At 46.1% G+C, this 16,842-nt stretch overlaps 1 protein-coding gene across 13 annotated transcripts in view; it reads right to left on the reverse strand.

Moving 5' to 3' along the window:
* The window catches only part of LOC106613191 (roundabout homolog 2), a 606,521-nt gene that overhangs the window by 109,484 nt on the left and 480,195 nt on the right, over positions 1 to 16,842 (reverse strand). For all 13 annotated transcript variants that reach the window (XM_014215205.2, XM_014215211.2, XM_014215208.2 and 10 more), the window contains exons 3-5: positions 11,129 to 11,286; positions 9,681 to 9,801; positions 6,912 to 7,050 (exon numbers count right to left, since the gene is read on the reverse strand). In XM_014215205.2, coding sequence (XP_014070680.1) covers positions 6,912 to 7,050; positions 9,681 to 9,801; positions 11,129 to 11,286 — 418 coding nt within the window. The remainder of the gene's footprint in view (positions 1 to 6,911; positions 7,051 to 9,680; positions 9,802 to 11,128; positions 11,287 to 16,842) is intronic.

Consider the following 16,842-nt stretch of genomic DNA (forward strand, 5'->3'; position numbering starts at 1 on the left):
ACATATATAAAAGGGAGGGAAGGGGGATCAGGACATATATAAAAGGGAGGGAAGGGGGATCAGGACATATATAAAAGGGAGGGAAGGGGGATAAGGACATATATAAAAGGGAGGGAAGGGGGGATCAGGACATATATAAAAGGAGGGAAGGGGGATCAGGACATATATAAAAGGGAGGGAAGGGGCATCAGGACATATATAAAAGGGAGGGAAGGGGGATCAGGACATATATAAAAGGGAGGGAAGGGGGATCAGGACATATATAAAAGGGAGGGAAGGGGCATCAGGACATATATAAAAGGGAGGGAAGGGGGATCAGGACATATATAAAAGGAGGGAAGGGGCATCAGGACATATATAAAAGGAGGGAAGGGGGATCAGGACATATATAAAAGGGAGGGAAGGGGGGATCAGGACATATATAAAAGGGAGGGAAGGGGGATCAGGACATATATAAAAGGGAGGGAAGGGGGATCAGGACATATATAAAAGGGAGGGAAGGGGGATCAGGACATATATAAAAGGGAGGGAAGGGGGATCAGGACATATAAAAGGGAGGGAAGGGGGATCAGGACATATATAAAAGGGAGGGAAGGGGCATCAGGACATATATAAAAGGGAGGGAAGGGGCATCAGGACATATATAAAAGGGAGGGAAGGGGGGATCAGGACATATATAAAAGGGAGGGAAGGGGGATCAGGACATATATAAAAGGGAGGGAAGGGGCATCAGGACATATATAAAAGGGAGGGAAGGGGGGATCAGGACATATATAAAAGGGAGGGAAGGGGCATCAGGACATATATAAAAGGAGGGAAGGGGGGATCAGGACATATATAAAAGGGAGGGAAGGGGGATCAGGACATATATAAAAGGGAGGGAAGGGGGGATCAGGACATATATAAAAGGGAGGGAAGGGGGGATCAGGACATATATAAAAGGGAGGGAAGGGGGATCAGGACATATATAAAAGGAGGGAAGGGGCATCAGGACATATATAAAAGGGAGGGAAGGGGGATCAGGACATATATAAAAGGAGGGAAGGGGGATCAGGACATATATAAAAGGGAGGGAAGGGGGGATCAGGACATATATAAAAGGGAGGGAAGGGGGATCAGGACATATATAAAAGGAGGGAAGGGGCATCAGGACATATATAAAAGGGAGGGAAGGGGGATCAGGACATATATAAAAGGGAGGGAAGGGGGATCAGGACATATATAAAAGGGAGGGAAGGGGGGATCAGGACATATATAAAAGGGAGGGAAGGGGCATCAGGACATATATAAAAGGAGGGAAGGGGCATCAGGACATATATAAAAGGGAGGGAAGGGGGGATCAGGACATATATAAAAGGGAGGGAAGGGGGATCAGGACATATATAAAAGGGAGGGAAGGGGGATCAGGACATATATAAAAAGGAGGGAAGGGGGATCAGGACATATATAAAAGGGAGGGAAGGGGCATCAGGACATATATAAAAGGGAGGGAAGGGGGATCAGGACATATATAAAAGGGAGGGAAGGGGGATCAGGACATATATAAAAGGGAGGGAAGGGGGATCAGGACATATATAAAAAGGAGGGAAGGGGCATCAGGACATATATAAAAGGGAGGGAAGGGGCATCAGGACATATATAAAAGGGAGGGAAGGGGGATCAGGACATATATAAAAGGAGGGAAGGGGGATCAGGACATATATAAAAGGGAGGGAAGGGGCATCAGGACATATATAAAAGGGAGGGAAGGGGGGATCAGGACATATATAAAAGGGAGGGAAGGGGGATCAGGACATATATAAAAGGGAGGGAAGGGGGATCAGGACATATATAAAAGGAGGGAAGGGGCATCAGGACATATATAAAAGGAGGGAAGGGGGATCAGGACATATATAAAAGGGAGGGAAGGGGGGATCAGGACATATATAAAAGGGAGGGAAGGGGGATCAGGACATATATAAAAAGGGAGGGAAGGGGGATCAGGACATATATAAAAAGGGAGGGAAGGGGCATCAGGACATATATAAAAGGGAGGGAAGGGGGATCAGGACATATATAAAAGGGAGGGAAGGGGCATCAGGACATATATAAAAGGGAGGGAAGGGGGGATCAGGACATATATAAAAGGGAGGGAAGGGGGATCAGGACATATATAAAAGGGAGGGAAGGGGGATCAGGACATATATAAAAGGAGGGAAGGGGGATCAGGACACATATAAAAGGGAGGGAAGGGGCATCAGGACATATATAAAAGGGAGGGAAGGGGCATCAGGACATATATAAAAGGAGGGAAGGGGGATCAGGACATATATAAAAGGAGGGAAGGGGCATCAGGACATATATAAAAGGAGGGAAGGGGGATCAGGACATATATAAAAGGAGGGAAGGGGGATCAGGACATATATAAAAGGAGGGAAGGGGCATCAGGACATATATAAAAGGAGGGAAGGGGGATCAGGACATATATAAAAGGAGGGAAGGGGGATCAGGACATATATAAAAGGGAGGGAAGGGGGATCAGGACATATATAAAAGGGAGGGAAGGGAAGGGGCATCAGGACATATATAAAAGGAGGGAAGGGGCATCAGGACATATATAAAAGGAGGGAAGGGGGGATCAGGACATATATAAAAGGGAGGGAAGGGGCATCAGGACATATATAAAAGGGAGGGAAGGGGGAACAGGACATATATAAAAGGAGGGAAGGGGGATCAGGACATATATAAAAGGAGGGAAGGGGCATCAGGACATATATAAAAGGAGGGAAGGGGGATCAGGACATATATAAAAGGAGGGAAGGGGGATCAGGACATATATAAAAGGGAGGGAAGGGGGATCAGGACATATATAAAAGGGAGGGAAGGGAAGGGGCTTCAGGACATATATAAAAGGGAGGGAAGGGGGATCAGGACATATATAAAAGGAGGGAAGGGGCATCAGGACATATATAAAAGGGAGGGAAGGGGGATCAGGACATATATAAAAGGAGGGAAGGGGGGATCAGGACATATATAAAAGGGAGGGAAGGGGGAACAGGACATATATAAAAGGCATATACACACAGGCTTACACAGGCACATACACACAGGCTTACACAGGCACATACACACAGGCTTACACAGGCACATACACACAGGCTTACACAGGCACATACACACAGGCTTACACAGGCACATACACACAGGCTTACACAGGCACATACACACAGGCTTACACAGGCACATACACACAGGCTTACACAGGCACATACACACAGGCTTACACAGGCACATACACACAGGCTTACACAGGCACATACACACAGGCTTACACAGGCACATACACACAGGCTTACACAGGCACATACACACAGGCTTACACAGGCACATACACACAGGCTTACACAGGCACATACACACAGGCTTACACAGGCACATACACACAGGCTTACACAGGCACATACACACAGGCTTACACAGGCACATACACACAGGCTTACACAGGCACATACACACAGGCTTACACAGGCACATACACACAGGCTTACACAGGCACATACACACAGGCTTACACAGGCACATACACACAGGCTTACACAGGCACATACACACAGGCTTACACAGGCACATACACACAGGCTTACACAGGCACATACACACAGGCTTACACAGGCACATACACACAGGCTTACACAGGCACATACACACAGGCTTACACAGGCACATACACACAGCGTGGCTGTGTCTTTCAGGGCTGGCACTGGTTCTGGTGTTCAATGTATTTTAATATCCTGGCAGCTATGTGTGTTAGTGTGAAAATGTGTGCATCATTATCTGCAGGCAGACTGAATTACATTTATTTATATTCCATATTATGAAGTTTCTGTCTGTCAGACAGGCAGTGTGTTTGATGTTGTAACTGCAGATATGCTGCACAGTGGGGAAAGATACTGACTTATACAATAAAACGACTGTTCACTCCCAGAGACAACAAAGACTGCAGAGAACGTCCACATTAAAATAATACACCCTTCACACATTCATCCAGTCTGCTTCAAAGGAGAATGACTACAGATAGCACTGGAAACAAATACAACATGGGACTGTAATTATGACCACTGAGATACTGATCGTCTAATCATTTAGCTGCCTTTGTTTCCCATGTTCGGTGCTTTCTCCTCCAAATACGACTGTACTTCAAAAGGCAAGATACAGTAAGAGAGAAATTCTTATTCTAGGATTTATCCTATGCTATTAAACTCATGAGTGTGTTAATACATTTATTACAATGAATACTATCTCATTTCCTGAAGCAAAGTTACATCAAAGACATGAATGAGTAAGTTAGTTGTGTCTATTGGTTTTGGCTTAGCTCATGAACCCTACCCTATGAACCCTACCCTACGAACCCTACATTATGAACCCTTCCTCATGAACCCTACCCTATGAACCCTACCCTACGAACCCTACATTATGAACCCTTCCTCATGAACCCTAGCCTATGAACCCTAGTCTATGAACCCTACCCTATGAACCCTACCCTACGAACCCTACCTTATGAACCCTACATTATGAACCCTTCCTCATGAACCCTAGCCGATGAACCCTAGCCTATGAACCCTACCCTATGAACCCTACCCTACGAACCCTACCTTATGAACCCTACATTATGAACCCTTCCTCATGAACCCTAGCCGATGAACCCTAGCCTATGAACCCTACCCTATGAACCCTACCCTATGAACCCTACACTACGAACCCTACCTTATGAACCCTACATTATGAACCCTTCCTCATGAACCCTAGCCTATGAACCCTAGCCTATGAACCCTACCCTATGAACTCTACCCTATGAACTCTACCCTATGAACCCTACCCTATGAACCCTACCCTTATCAGACACAAACAGAGCAGCTGGCAGCTAGCCTTGACAAATGTCTGATCTCCTGTGTTTAATGTGATGACCAAAAATGCATGAACCAAAAAAGATCATGTTATGTGAGATTCAGGCACGCTTCTCTTTCTCACCACAGAAACAGCATGTTGGTCTCTAGGTTACGACGTTGAGCAAACCATAAATCCCGGCCGGCCCAACTCAAATCAATTATCAGGCACATTTTCACATGACATTTTATACGGGGCAGGAGAATTACAGTGGAGGCAACACGAATCAACACTGATCACTTTTTTTTACATTGCAAACAGTGACAATCATTTTTCATGCCAAGAGAGGTACCAGATCTGGTAAAATAGGTTCTGGAATGAGAGATGCAGGATCCTGTTCTGGCAGGATCTGGCTTAAATGAATCACTGGATGACCTTAGCAGTGAGTGACCCTAGTGTTGGACAGTCCAGTCTCTTTGAAGCTTGGTAGTGACACAACCCTGCTTCTGACGTGACGCAGCCCTGCTTTTGACTCTCTGTGCAGTGACTGTGAGCCACAGTGGGGCACAGGGAGCACAGGGCCAATAGAGGGCACCAAACAAGAACACCATCACTGCTGGCACTAGTTGGAGAGAAGAGGTTTAACAGGAACCAGAGTGGGATAGTTTTCTCTATAAACTATGACACACACAGATCCCACAGGCCCGGTGTGGCTCTCTCTGTTTCTCTCTCTTTCTCAGAAAGGGTGAATGGGTTTATTGTTGCGTGGTGTGTGTGTGTGTGTGCGTGTGTGTGTGATTTTGTGCCAAGGGCTCACCTGTACAGCTGCACCTGCACACACTCCCAGGGTCACGTTCTCAGTTGGCACACTCATAGATACCCTGTCTGTCTGTCTGTCTGTCTGTCTGTCTGTCTGTCTGTCTGTCTGTCTGTCTGTCTGTCTGTCTGTCTGTCTGTCTGTCTGTCTGTCTGTCTGTCTGTCTGTCTGTCTGTCTGTCTGTCTGTCTGTCTGTCTGTCTGTCTGTCTGCAGACTCTGGCCTCTGTTATGGCCACTTTGGCTGACCACTGATTGACAGACAGATCTATGGGGGCACAGTGTGTTTGTCTAGCTGCTAGCAGGTTACCATGTGTGTTTAATGAGTGTTGTGAACAGCCTAATGGTCCTGTTTAATGCCTGCTGGCTGGCAGGCTGAGACGGGCAGGTGAGAGAGAGCTGGCATCAGTCCTGTCTGTCCTGTAGAGTTATCAGCACACACACAGAGAGAGAGAGAGAGAGAGAGAGAGAGAGAGAGAGAGAGAGAGAGAGAGAGAGAGAGAGAGAGAGAGAGAGAGAGAGAGAGAGAGAGAGAGAGAGAGAGAGAGAGAGAGAGAGAGAGAGGAGACAGTGGTCTCTCTTACATTGATCACTCCTTAGTTAGCCTATATAAACTACATCATGGCACCTCAGCTATACAGGATCAATCACTCAATACTAATGATGGAGGAGACAGAGGGGGGCCAAGGGAGGACATCAAAGAATATACAGTACCAGTCAAAAGTTTGGAGACACCTACTAATTCAAGGGTTTTTCTATATTTTTACTATGTTCTACAATGTAGAATAATAGAGAAGACATCACAACTATGAATTAACACATATGTAATCATGTAGTTACCAAAACAGTATAAAACAAATCAAAATATATTTGATATTTGAGATTCTTCAAAGTAGCCACCCTTTGCCTTGATAACAGCTTTGCACACTCTTGGCATTCTCTCAACCAGCTTCACCTGGAATGTTATTCCAACAGTCTTGGCATTCTCTCAACCAGCTTCACCTGGAATGCTTTTCCAACAGCCTTGGCATTCTCTCAACCAGCTTTGAATATTTTTCTGTAAAGTGTTTCCCTAATACACATTTTGATGGATTGACTGGTTGGTTGTTTGTTTGATATATTGATTGGTTGATTAGTTGGTTGTTTCATGGATTGATTGATTGGTTGGTTGACTGATATGTTGATTAGTTGGTCAAATAGAGGAAACAGAGTACTACTGAAGAAGGGTCTTACCTCCCACGGGGCACATCAACATCATTCTTCCTCCAGCGTACGTTGGGCTGGGGGTCTCCCTGCACCTGGCACCTGAACTCTACCCCCTCCTCCTCCAGGACCACCTGGTTGATGGGCCGACGCAGGAAGGTGGGACGCTCTGGAGGACAGAAAGAGAAAGTGAGGGAGAGAGAGAGATAAAGATAGAGAGAGAAATAAATAAGAAAGAAAGAAAGACAAAGAGAGAGAGAGAGAGAGAGAGAGAGATAGATAGATAGATAGATAGATAGATAGATAGATAGATAGATAGATAGATAGATAGATAGATAGATAGATAGATAGATAGATAGATAGATAGATAGATAGATAGATAGATAGATAGATAGATAGATAGATAGATAGATAGATAGATAGATAGATAGATAGATAGATAGATAGATAGATAGATAGATAGATAGATAGATAGATAGATAGATAGATAGATAGGGCAGGTCAGACACAGCAATAGTTATAGAGAGCGCGAGCTTTGCCGTACCCTTTCTCTACTGCGTGCAGGTAGGCTGCTGCCAAATGACTAAAGTCACTCGAAACTCAAATCTGGATTGTGGGTTGAATTTTGGGCCAAATTTGTGGATTAAACAAAGTCTAAACTCGTGTCTGGAAGCGGATATGAAGGGATATGCGCCAAGGCAAGACTAAGATTTCCTTTTTCCAAGCCATACGGAGGGTGCTCTAGCAAACAAACACAGAGACCTGAGCCTCTGCTGCTGCTACTCTCTGTTTATCATATATGCATAGTCACTTTAACTATACATTCATGTACATACTACCTCAACTGGCCCGACCAACCAGTGCTCCCGCACATTGGCTAACCGGGCTATCTGCATTGTGTCCCGCCACCCACCACCCGCCAACCCCTCTTTTATGCTACTGCTACTCTCTGTTCATCATATATGCATAGCCACTTTAACCATATCTACATGTACATACTACCTCAATCAGCCCGACTAACCGGTGCCTGTATATAGCCTCACTACTGTCTTTTTTACTGTTGTTTTTATTTCTTTATTTACCTATTGTTCATCTAATACCTTTTTTTTGTACTGTTGGTTAGAGCCTGTAAGTAAGTATTTCACTGTAAGGTGAAAAATATACTTTGATTTGATTTGAGGACACCATCCAACCTGGAACTGAGCTGCCAGGCTTGCAAGGGCAGACCAGATACAAATACAATTAGCACTGAGGTGTGAAGTAAAATGTGTCGAGGTCTTTGGGCCCAACAAGTGGCAGGAATCTTTGAAGCGGCCTTCGAAGCCCCCACCTGCTGTTCAAAGACCATTCACTGGTATTTTATACAAGAAAACTGCCTCCAGAAATGAAAGCTTCTCCCAAGTGGGTGTGACACCTACTCCCGTTGCCTGCTGCACTGCTGCATGGATTCCACGCAGATAAGGGTGCTCTAGAGCGACTAGATGTTCTTTTCCGTTCGGCCATCAGATGTGCCACCAATGCTCCTTATAGGACACATCACTGCACTCTATACTCCTCTGTAAACTGGTCATCTCTGTATACCCGTCGCACTCCCCACTATCTGAGATATCTACTGCAGCCCTCATCCTCCACATACAACACCCGTTCTGCCAGTCACATTTTGTTAAAGGTCCCCTAAGCACACACATCCCTGGGTCGCTCCTCTTTTCAGTTCGTTGCAGCTAGCGACTGGAACGAGCTGCAACAAACACTCAAACTGGACAGTTTTATCTCTTCATTCAGACTCAATCATGGACACTCTTACTGACAGTTGTGGCTGCTTTGTGTGATGTATTGTTGTCTCCACCTTCTTGCCCTTTTTGCTGTTGTCTGTGCCCAGTAATGTTTGTACCATGTTTTGTGCTGCTACCATGTTGTGTTGCTACCATGTTGTTGCTATGTTGTGTTGCTACCATGCTGTGTTGTCATGTGTTGCTGCCTTGCTATGTTGTTGTCTTAGATCTCTATGTAGTGTTGTGTTGTCTCTCTTGTCATGATGTGTGTTTTGTCCTATATTTATATATAACAAAAATACATTTTTTTAATCCCAGCCCCGGTCCCCACAGGTGGCCTTTTGCCTTTTGGTAGGCCGTCATTGTAAATAAAAATGCGTTCTTAACTGACTTGCCTAGTTAAATAAAGGTTCAATAAAAATAAAACAAATAAATAGAGTGACTCAGCTCAGTATAATGTTGACTGCTTCAGCGGTTACTGTACATAAAGGATTCTTAGGTAGCGTCAAAAATGGTTTAGTTTAATTGGTGGGTCAGGAGAAAATGTATGCAAAATGTTTTTTTTTACCACCTTTTTCTCCCAAATTTCGTGATATCCAATTGCAATCCAATTATGATCTTGTCTCATCGCTGCAACTCCCCAACGGGCTCTGAAACATGATCCGCCTCCCACTCGCTTAACCCGGAAACCAGCCACACCAATGTGTTGCAGGAAACACTGTTCAACTGAAGGCTGGGGTCAGCTTGCATGCACCCAGCCTGCCACAAGGAGTCGGTAAAGCACGATGAACAAAGTAAAGCCCCGCCCCCCCCCCCCCCGGACAAACCCTCCACCAAACCTGGACGACACTGGGCCAATTGTGCACCGCCCTATGGGACTACCGGTCACGGCCGGTTGTGATCGAACCAAAGGCTTTAGTGATGCCACAAGACTGCGATGCAGTGCCTTAGACCGCTGCGCCACTCAGGAGGCCAAGCAAAAAAATGTACAACACGTTTGGGAGCACTGTCAGGCATTCATGCTTACCAAACACAGTCAGCTGGGCCGTCTCACTGTCTCTCTCTCCCACCATGTTTGTGCCAACACAGATGAACATGCCAGCATCACTCTTCCTGGTGTTGGAGATCATCAGCTTCCCTCCTCGGATCTGAGGACACAAGGGAACAAGTTGATCTACATACCTCATACAGGTCTATGACCAGGGGTTGGTTAGTATCCTGTGGTTAGTTAGCAGCATGTGGTTACCGTAAATTCCGGACTATAAGCCGCAACTTTTTTCCCACGCTTTGAACCCCGCGGCTTAAACAATGACGCGGCTAATATATGGATTTTTCCCGCTTTAAACATTTTTTTCTTCCAAAAAACACATTCTGTGACGTGCTCAGTTTTTTGGCGGCATGAAGCTTTCATTGGACCAATGAAATTGCCGAACGGGTTAAGGTCAAACAACTTTTTTGTTTACTGTTTAGATTAAATCGAGCGCTCTCAAACTTCCCATCATTCTGATTACGGTAGTCATTTTGTCACCCTCATCATGGCAAAGACACGGAGAAATGCATATGATGCAGCTTTCAAGTTGAAGATGATTGATCTGGCTGTTGGAAAAGGAAATAGAGCTGCTGCACGGGAGCTTGGTCTTAATGAGTCGATGATAAGACGTTGGAAACAGCAGCGTGAGGAATTGACTCAGTGCAAAAAGACAACTAAAGCTTACTGCTAATTTTTTATTTTTTGTTACAAGCCGTGTTTTGTTAAAGCATATTTATTTTTGTTACAAGCCGTGTTTTGTTAAAGCCTATTTATTTTTGTTACAAGCCGTGTTTCGTTAAAGCCTATTTATTTTTGTTACAAGCCGTGTTTCGTTAAACCCTGTGTAAAGTTCATTTGTTTCAATGTACCGGTAGGCACCTGTGGCTTATAGACATGTGTGGCTTATTTATGTTCAAAATAATATATATTTTTTTAATTCAGTGGGTGCGGCTTATATTCAGGTGAGCTTAATAGTCCGGAAATTACGGTAGTTAGTAGCATGTGGTTAGTTAGTAAAATGTGATTAGTTAGTATTATGTGGTTAGTTAGTTAGTATCATGTGGTTAGTTAGTAGAACGTGATTAGTTAGTATTATGTGGTTAGTATCATGTGGTTAGTTAGTATTATGTGGTTAGTTAGTAGCATGTGGTTAGTTAGTAAAATGTGATTAGTTAGTATTATGTGGTTAGTTAGTTTTTATCATGTGGTTAGTTAGTAGAATGTGGTTAGTTAGTAGCATGTGGTTAGTTAGTATTATGTGGTTAGTTAGAATCATGTGGTTAGTTAGTAGCATGTGGTTAATTAGTAGCATGTGGTTAGTTAGCATTATGTGGTTTGTTAGAATCATGTGGTTAGTTAGTAGCATGTGGTTAGTTCGTAGCATGTGGTTAGTTAGTAGCATGTGGTTAGTTAGTAGCATGTGGTTAGTTAGTAGTAGTACTTACGGTGATCCTGTCCTCTTTGTCTTCGATGCGTACTTTGTCCTTCTTCCAGTAGATGGTTGGTTCAGGGTGACCTCTAGGCGGGATACACTCCAGGATGGCCGGCTCCCCTGCTGCCACCACCACGTCTGTAGGGTTCTGTCTGAAGTCATCACGCAGCACTGAGGAGAAAGAGACAGAGGAGAGAGAGATGGGGACGTGAGCCTGGGGAGAAGACTGCAATGACGAAACACTTTATTTGATCAAATACTTAGCTAGGTGTACACAATGAGTTGCAATGTCTAGTGTGTGTGTGTGTGTGTGTGTGTGTGTGTGTGTGTGTGTGTGTGTGTGTGTGTGTGTGTGTGTGTGTGTGTGTGTGTGTGTGTGTGTGTGTGTGTGTGTGTGCGTGTGCATGGTGAGATGCTGCTGCAGTGTGTTAGACTGAAATGTGAGGTTTCATCTGACTGGTCTAGCACAAGTAGCGGCTAATTGGAGTTAATGGAGGTCCCGGGGGAGGCAGCAGTTCAAACACACACACAATGCCCTGAAGCATGGTATCACTCACATCACAGAGTTCACAGAGGCACAGCACTGCTCAGTACCGCGGGCACACACCCACACACACACACACATACACACACACACTGTCCGTGGGTGGTCTGGCAAACAATGTTTCCGCTATCTTATCCCCCTCAGGTAGTCCTTTCGCCACACAGATCCCCTCTCAGCCTGTCTAGTGTTCTGTCATACACACAGAACAACTCATTATCAACCAGGCAATGGCTGCACACGTTAACACTTTACAATACACCTTGGGGATCATTCTAGAACATGCTGGGTGAGCTCAAGCTGACGTTTTCCCGCTTAACCCAAACCAAGTTCACTGAATTCCAAATGAGTATTTGTGTCATGGCGGACGGTGACTGCAGCCGTGTATCTGGGGACACATGTAAAGGATGAAAGAAGAAGAAGAAGGGGATGTTTGAGGAGCTCTAAATTAAGGGCAGCACCACAGGTTCTTGTTCAAATCCCCCGTGGTGCTGCCTGTACACACACAGGGAGAAGGGGTTGGATTAGACTGGGATAACAGGTCCTAGTGCACTGCTCTTTTCTGCTCTCTCCTCTCCTCTCCTCTCCTCTCCTCTCCTCTCCTCTCCTCTCCTCTCCTCTCCTCTCCTCTCCTCTCCTCTCCTCTCCTCTCCTCTGCTGTGCTGTGCTTTACAAGGCCCACCACACCACTGGGAGTTGAGTTATTTATTTAGGAAGGGATGGGGGATACATAGAGGGACATAGGGGGACTTTTGTGTGACACAAATTCAAATGAAACCCTCTCAAACTGGGAGGAGAGAGTACACAAAAAGAGCTGCTTCTCTCTCGATGGAGGGAGCGTGGGAGAGGGAGCAAGGGAAACGGATTGAGACAGAGAGAGGGATTGACAGAGAGGTATAGAGCAGTGGCTGGGTGGGGGTCCCTCCCATTGTTGGCCGAGCTAGGATGCAGCACTCTGCACTAAAGAGCTGCTGTAATTAGCCAGCCCCAGAGAGATAGACCCCCTGGACAGACACAAAGACAGACAGGGTGGAGACTGGAGCCTCAGCCTGCCTGGTTCCTCTGTTTCCATCACAAACAGAGCCCTGCTGTCTAAAATCTTACCACCGGGATGGACTAGCCACTGTGGCCAATGCCTGTTGTTCTGGTATTTGTGTTGTTTGTGTAGCTTTTTTTTGAAGGTGGCGGCCATGGGAGTTTCTGTCCAGATCAATTACCTTTAAAGAAATGGAAAACAGATCTACTGGACAACGTGTACGTGTCACGGATCCCTCCGGAACTTTCATCACGCACAACTGTCCCTTATTCCCACTGATTAGTATTTGTATATATGTGCCCTTTGGTTTCCATAGTCTTGTCGATTATTGTTACAGTGTCCGTTGGTGCGTATGAGTACCTGTGCTGTGTGTTTTGGGCTTTCGTGCCCTTGTGGAAAGCGCAGATGATTACGGGTCTCGTCCCGTGTGTTAATCATTGTGCGTGTGTGTTATTTATTCGAGGTACTCCTCACACTTTTTGTGGCAGGGCCAAACACTGAGCTCCCAACAGCTACAAGCCAACACACAGATAAAGTGTATTTGGGTGGAGGGATTATGGTCTGTGTGTTGGTTCTGGGTTCTGTCATACCAACACAATGCTATGAACAGATGCATGTACAAGAGACAAGCAGGGAAAACACACCCACATTCCAAAATAATGTACACATTTCAAATCCGGATCTTCAATCGTGATTGGATACAACCTGTACCAAATAATAAAAACATCCAGAGCATCTCCTAGGATTTCTGCCTACATGATGATTACCACTGACCATCTGCTTCACTACACTACTTATTAGCAGCACATTTCCTGTATGTGTGTGCAGCTTGTGAAAGTGTGTGTTTGCGTGTGTGTGTGTGTGTGTGTGTGTGTGTGTGTGTGTGTGTGTGTGTGTGTGTGTGTGTGTGTGTGTGTGTGTGTGTGTGTGTGTGTGTGTGTGGTATGTATAACTTGAGAGGATCTGTGTAGGTACAGGATCTCAACTCTTGCTCTAACTCTGGGGCTTACAGGCACGGAGGCCCATATCGGCGAGCAGACGTCAGACGTAATTGCATTTCTATCCCCCTGATAACCCCAGCTCTTCCCCCTCCAAAAACACCTCACGTCCCATGGAGGTAGCAGGCCCAAACTCCTGCCAGTGTGCTTACTGGGGATTAGTATAGCATATTTATATATGCATACCCTTCTGCCTGCAAAGGCTACATCTGTCAGTCAGGCTGCAGGCTATACAAACACATATCAGAAGAATATGAATCCGCCCTCGGCAGACACATTTATTTATTTCTCCAACTTCCCCAGGAGAGGATTGGGGTGGAGGGTAGCAGCAGACAGGGGGTAAAGCACATTAAATTGGCAGCTCTACACCTGCCACTGTGTCAACTTTTAAACTTAAAGGGGAAAGAATCAAGTTGCAACTTGCACTGTGGAACAGCAGCAGAGTGGGGAAGAGAGGGGCCTTGCACTGTGGAACAGCGATGGAGCGGGGAAGAGAGGGGCCTTGCACTGTGGAACAGCGATGGAGCGGGGAAGAGAGGGGCCTTGCAATGTGGAACAGCGATGGAGCGGGGAAGAGAGGGGCCTTGCACTGTGGAACAGCGATGGAGCGGGGAAGAGAGGGGCCTTGCACTGTGGAACAGCGATGGAGCGGGGAAGAGAGGGGCCTTGCAATGTGGAACAGCGATGGAGCGGGGAAGAGAGGGGCCTTGCAATGTGGAACAGCGATGGAGCGGGGAAGAGAGGGGCCTTGCAATGTGGAACAGCGATGGAGCGGGGAAGAGAGGGGCCTTGCAATGTGGAACAGCGATGGAGCGGGGAAGAGAGGGGCCTTGCAATGTGGAACAGCGATGGAGCGGGGAAGAGAGGGGCCTTGCAATGTGGAACAGCGATGGAGCGGGGAAGAGAGGGGCCTTGCACTGTGGAACAGCGATGGAGCGGGGAAGAGAGGGGCCTTGCAATGTGGAACAGCGATGGAGCGGGGAAGAGAGGGGCCTTGCACTGTGGAACAGCGATGGAGCGGGGAAGAGAGGGGCCTTGCAATGTGGAACAGCGATGGAGCGGGGAAGAGAGGGGCCTTGCCAAAAAGAAAAACACAGAGGACACACACTACTTTGTAAGCCTTCCCTGTAGCTCAGTTGGTAGAGCATGGTGTTTGCAATGCCAGGGTTGTGGGTTCGATTCCCACGGGGGGCCAGCACAGAAAAAAAAATGTATGAAATTGTATGAAATGTATGCATTCACTACTGTAAGTCGCTCTGGATAAGAGCGTCTGCTAAATGACTAAAATAAAAATTTAACAGCCAAAGTCTTACACTGGCAGTCAGAGGCCTGTGCCAGAAGCCATTAGAGGTGTCTACATTTTAAGCAAACACCACTTACAGGAGTAATTAGGTTTAAGTGCCTTTCTCAAGTTCACAATGACAGATTCTTCACCTAGTCGGCTGAATGATTCGAACCAGCAACTTTTTGGTTACTGGCCCAACACTTTAGTACCTCTGTGTTCTCACTCTCACCCATACAGAAGACTCAGCAAACATCCAACAACACTACAACCTACTGTAGCATCACTACAGAGTGCTGAGTACAGACAGACACGGGTGTAGAGGCATATTGTCTCCTATGAGCCAGAACATTAGTTACTGCAGGATGAGTGGGGAGCCTTTTTTTTGTATTTATTAGAGATCCCAATAAGTTGTTGCCAAGGCAGCAGTTACTCTTCCTGGGGTCCAAACATATTAAAACACTTGCATTACATATAAAACAAAAGATAAAACAGAACATCATATAACATTATTACACCACTGCATATCTACAATACAAAATATATGATACCACCATACAACAATATTACAATGTACGTGTGTGTGGAGTTTGTGTGCTAGGGTGTGTGTGTAGAATGTGTGTGCTAGGGTGTGTGTGTGTGTGCGTGTGTGTGTGTAGAATGTGTGTGCTAGGGTGTGTGTGTGTAGAATGTGTGTGCTAGGGTGTGTGTGTAGAATGCGTGTGCTAGGGTGTGTGTGTAGAATGTGTGTGCTAGGGTGTGTGTGTAGAATGTGTGTGTGTGCGTGTGTGTGTGTAGAATGTGTGTGCTAGGGTGTGTGTGTGTGTGTGCGTGTGTGTGTGTAGAATGTGTGTGCTAGGGTGTGTGTGTAGAATGTGTGTGCTAGGGTGTGTGTGTGTGTGTGTGTGCGTGTGTGTGTGTAGAATGCGTGTGCTAGGGTGTGTGTGTAGAATGTGTGTGCTAGGGTGTGTGTGTGTGCGTGTGTGTGTGTAGAATGTGTGTGCTAGGGTGTGTGTGTGTGTGTGTGTGTGTGCGTGTGTGTGTGTAGAATGTGTGTGCTAGGGTGTGTGTGTAGAATGTGTGTGCTAGGGTGTGTGTGTGTGTGTGTGCGTGTGTGTGTGTAGAATGTGTGTGCTAGGGTGTGTGTGTAGAATGTGTGTGCTAGGGTGTGTGTGTAGAATGTGTGTGCTAGGGTGTGTGTGTAGAATGCGTGTGCTAGGGTGTGTGTGTGTGTTTACTAGGGTGTGTGTGTGTGTTTACTAGGGTGTGTGTGTAGAATGTGTGTGCTAGGGTGTGTGTGTGTGTGTGCGTGTAGAATGTGTGTGCTAGGGGTGTGTGTGTGTGTGTGTGTGTGTACTAGGGTGTGTGTGTAGAATGTGTGTGCTAGGGTGTGTGTGTGTGTTTACTAGGGTGTGTGTGTGTGTGTACTAGGGTGTGTGTGTAGAATGCGTGTGCTAGGGTGTGTGTGTGTGTGTGTGTGCGTGTAGAATGTGTGTGCTAGGGTGTGTGTGTGTGTGTGTACTAGGGTGTGTGTGTAGAATGCGTGTGCTAGGGTGTGTGTGTGTGTTTACTAGGGTGTGTGTGTGTGTTTACTAGGGTGTGTGTGTAGAATGTGTGTGCTAGGGTGTGTGTGTGTGTGTGTGTGCGTGTAGAATGTGTGTGCTAGGGTGTGTGTGTGTGTGTGTGTGTGTGTGTGTACTAGGGTGTGTGTGTAGAATGTGTGTGCTAGGGTGTGTGTGTGTGTGTGTGTGTGTGTGTGTGTGTGTGTGTGTGTGTGTAGAATGTGTGTGCTAGGGTGTGTGTGTGAGTAGGCTGTGTGTGTGTGTGTGCTAGGGTGTGTGTGTAGAATGCGTGTGCTAGGTTGTATGTG

The sequence above is a fragment of the Salmo salar genome, chromosome ssa09 (assembly GCF_905237065.1).
Source record: "Salmo salar chromosome ssa09, Ssal_v3.1, whole genome shotgun sequence".
NCBI classification, from domain to species: domain Eukaryota; kingdom Metazoa; phylum Chordata; class Actinopteri; order Salmoniformes; family Salmonidae; genus Salmo; species Salmo salar.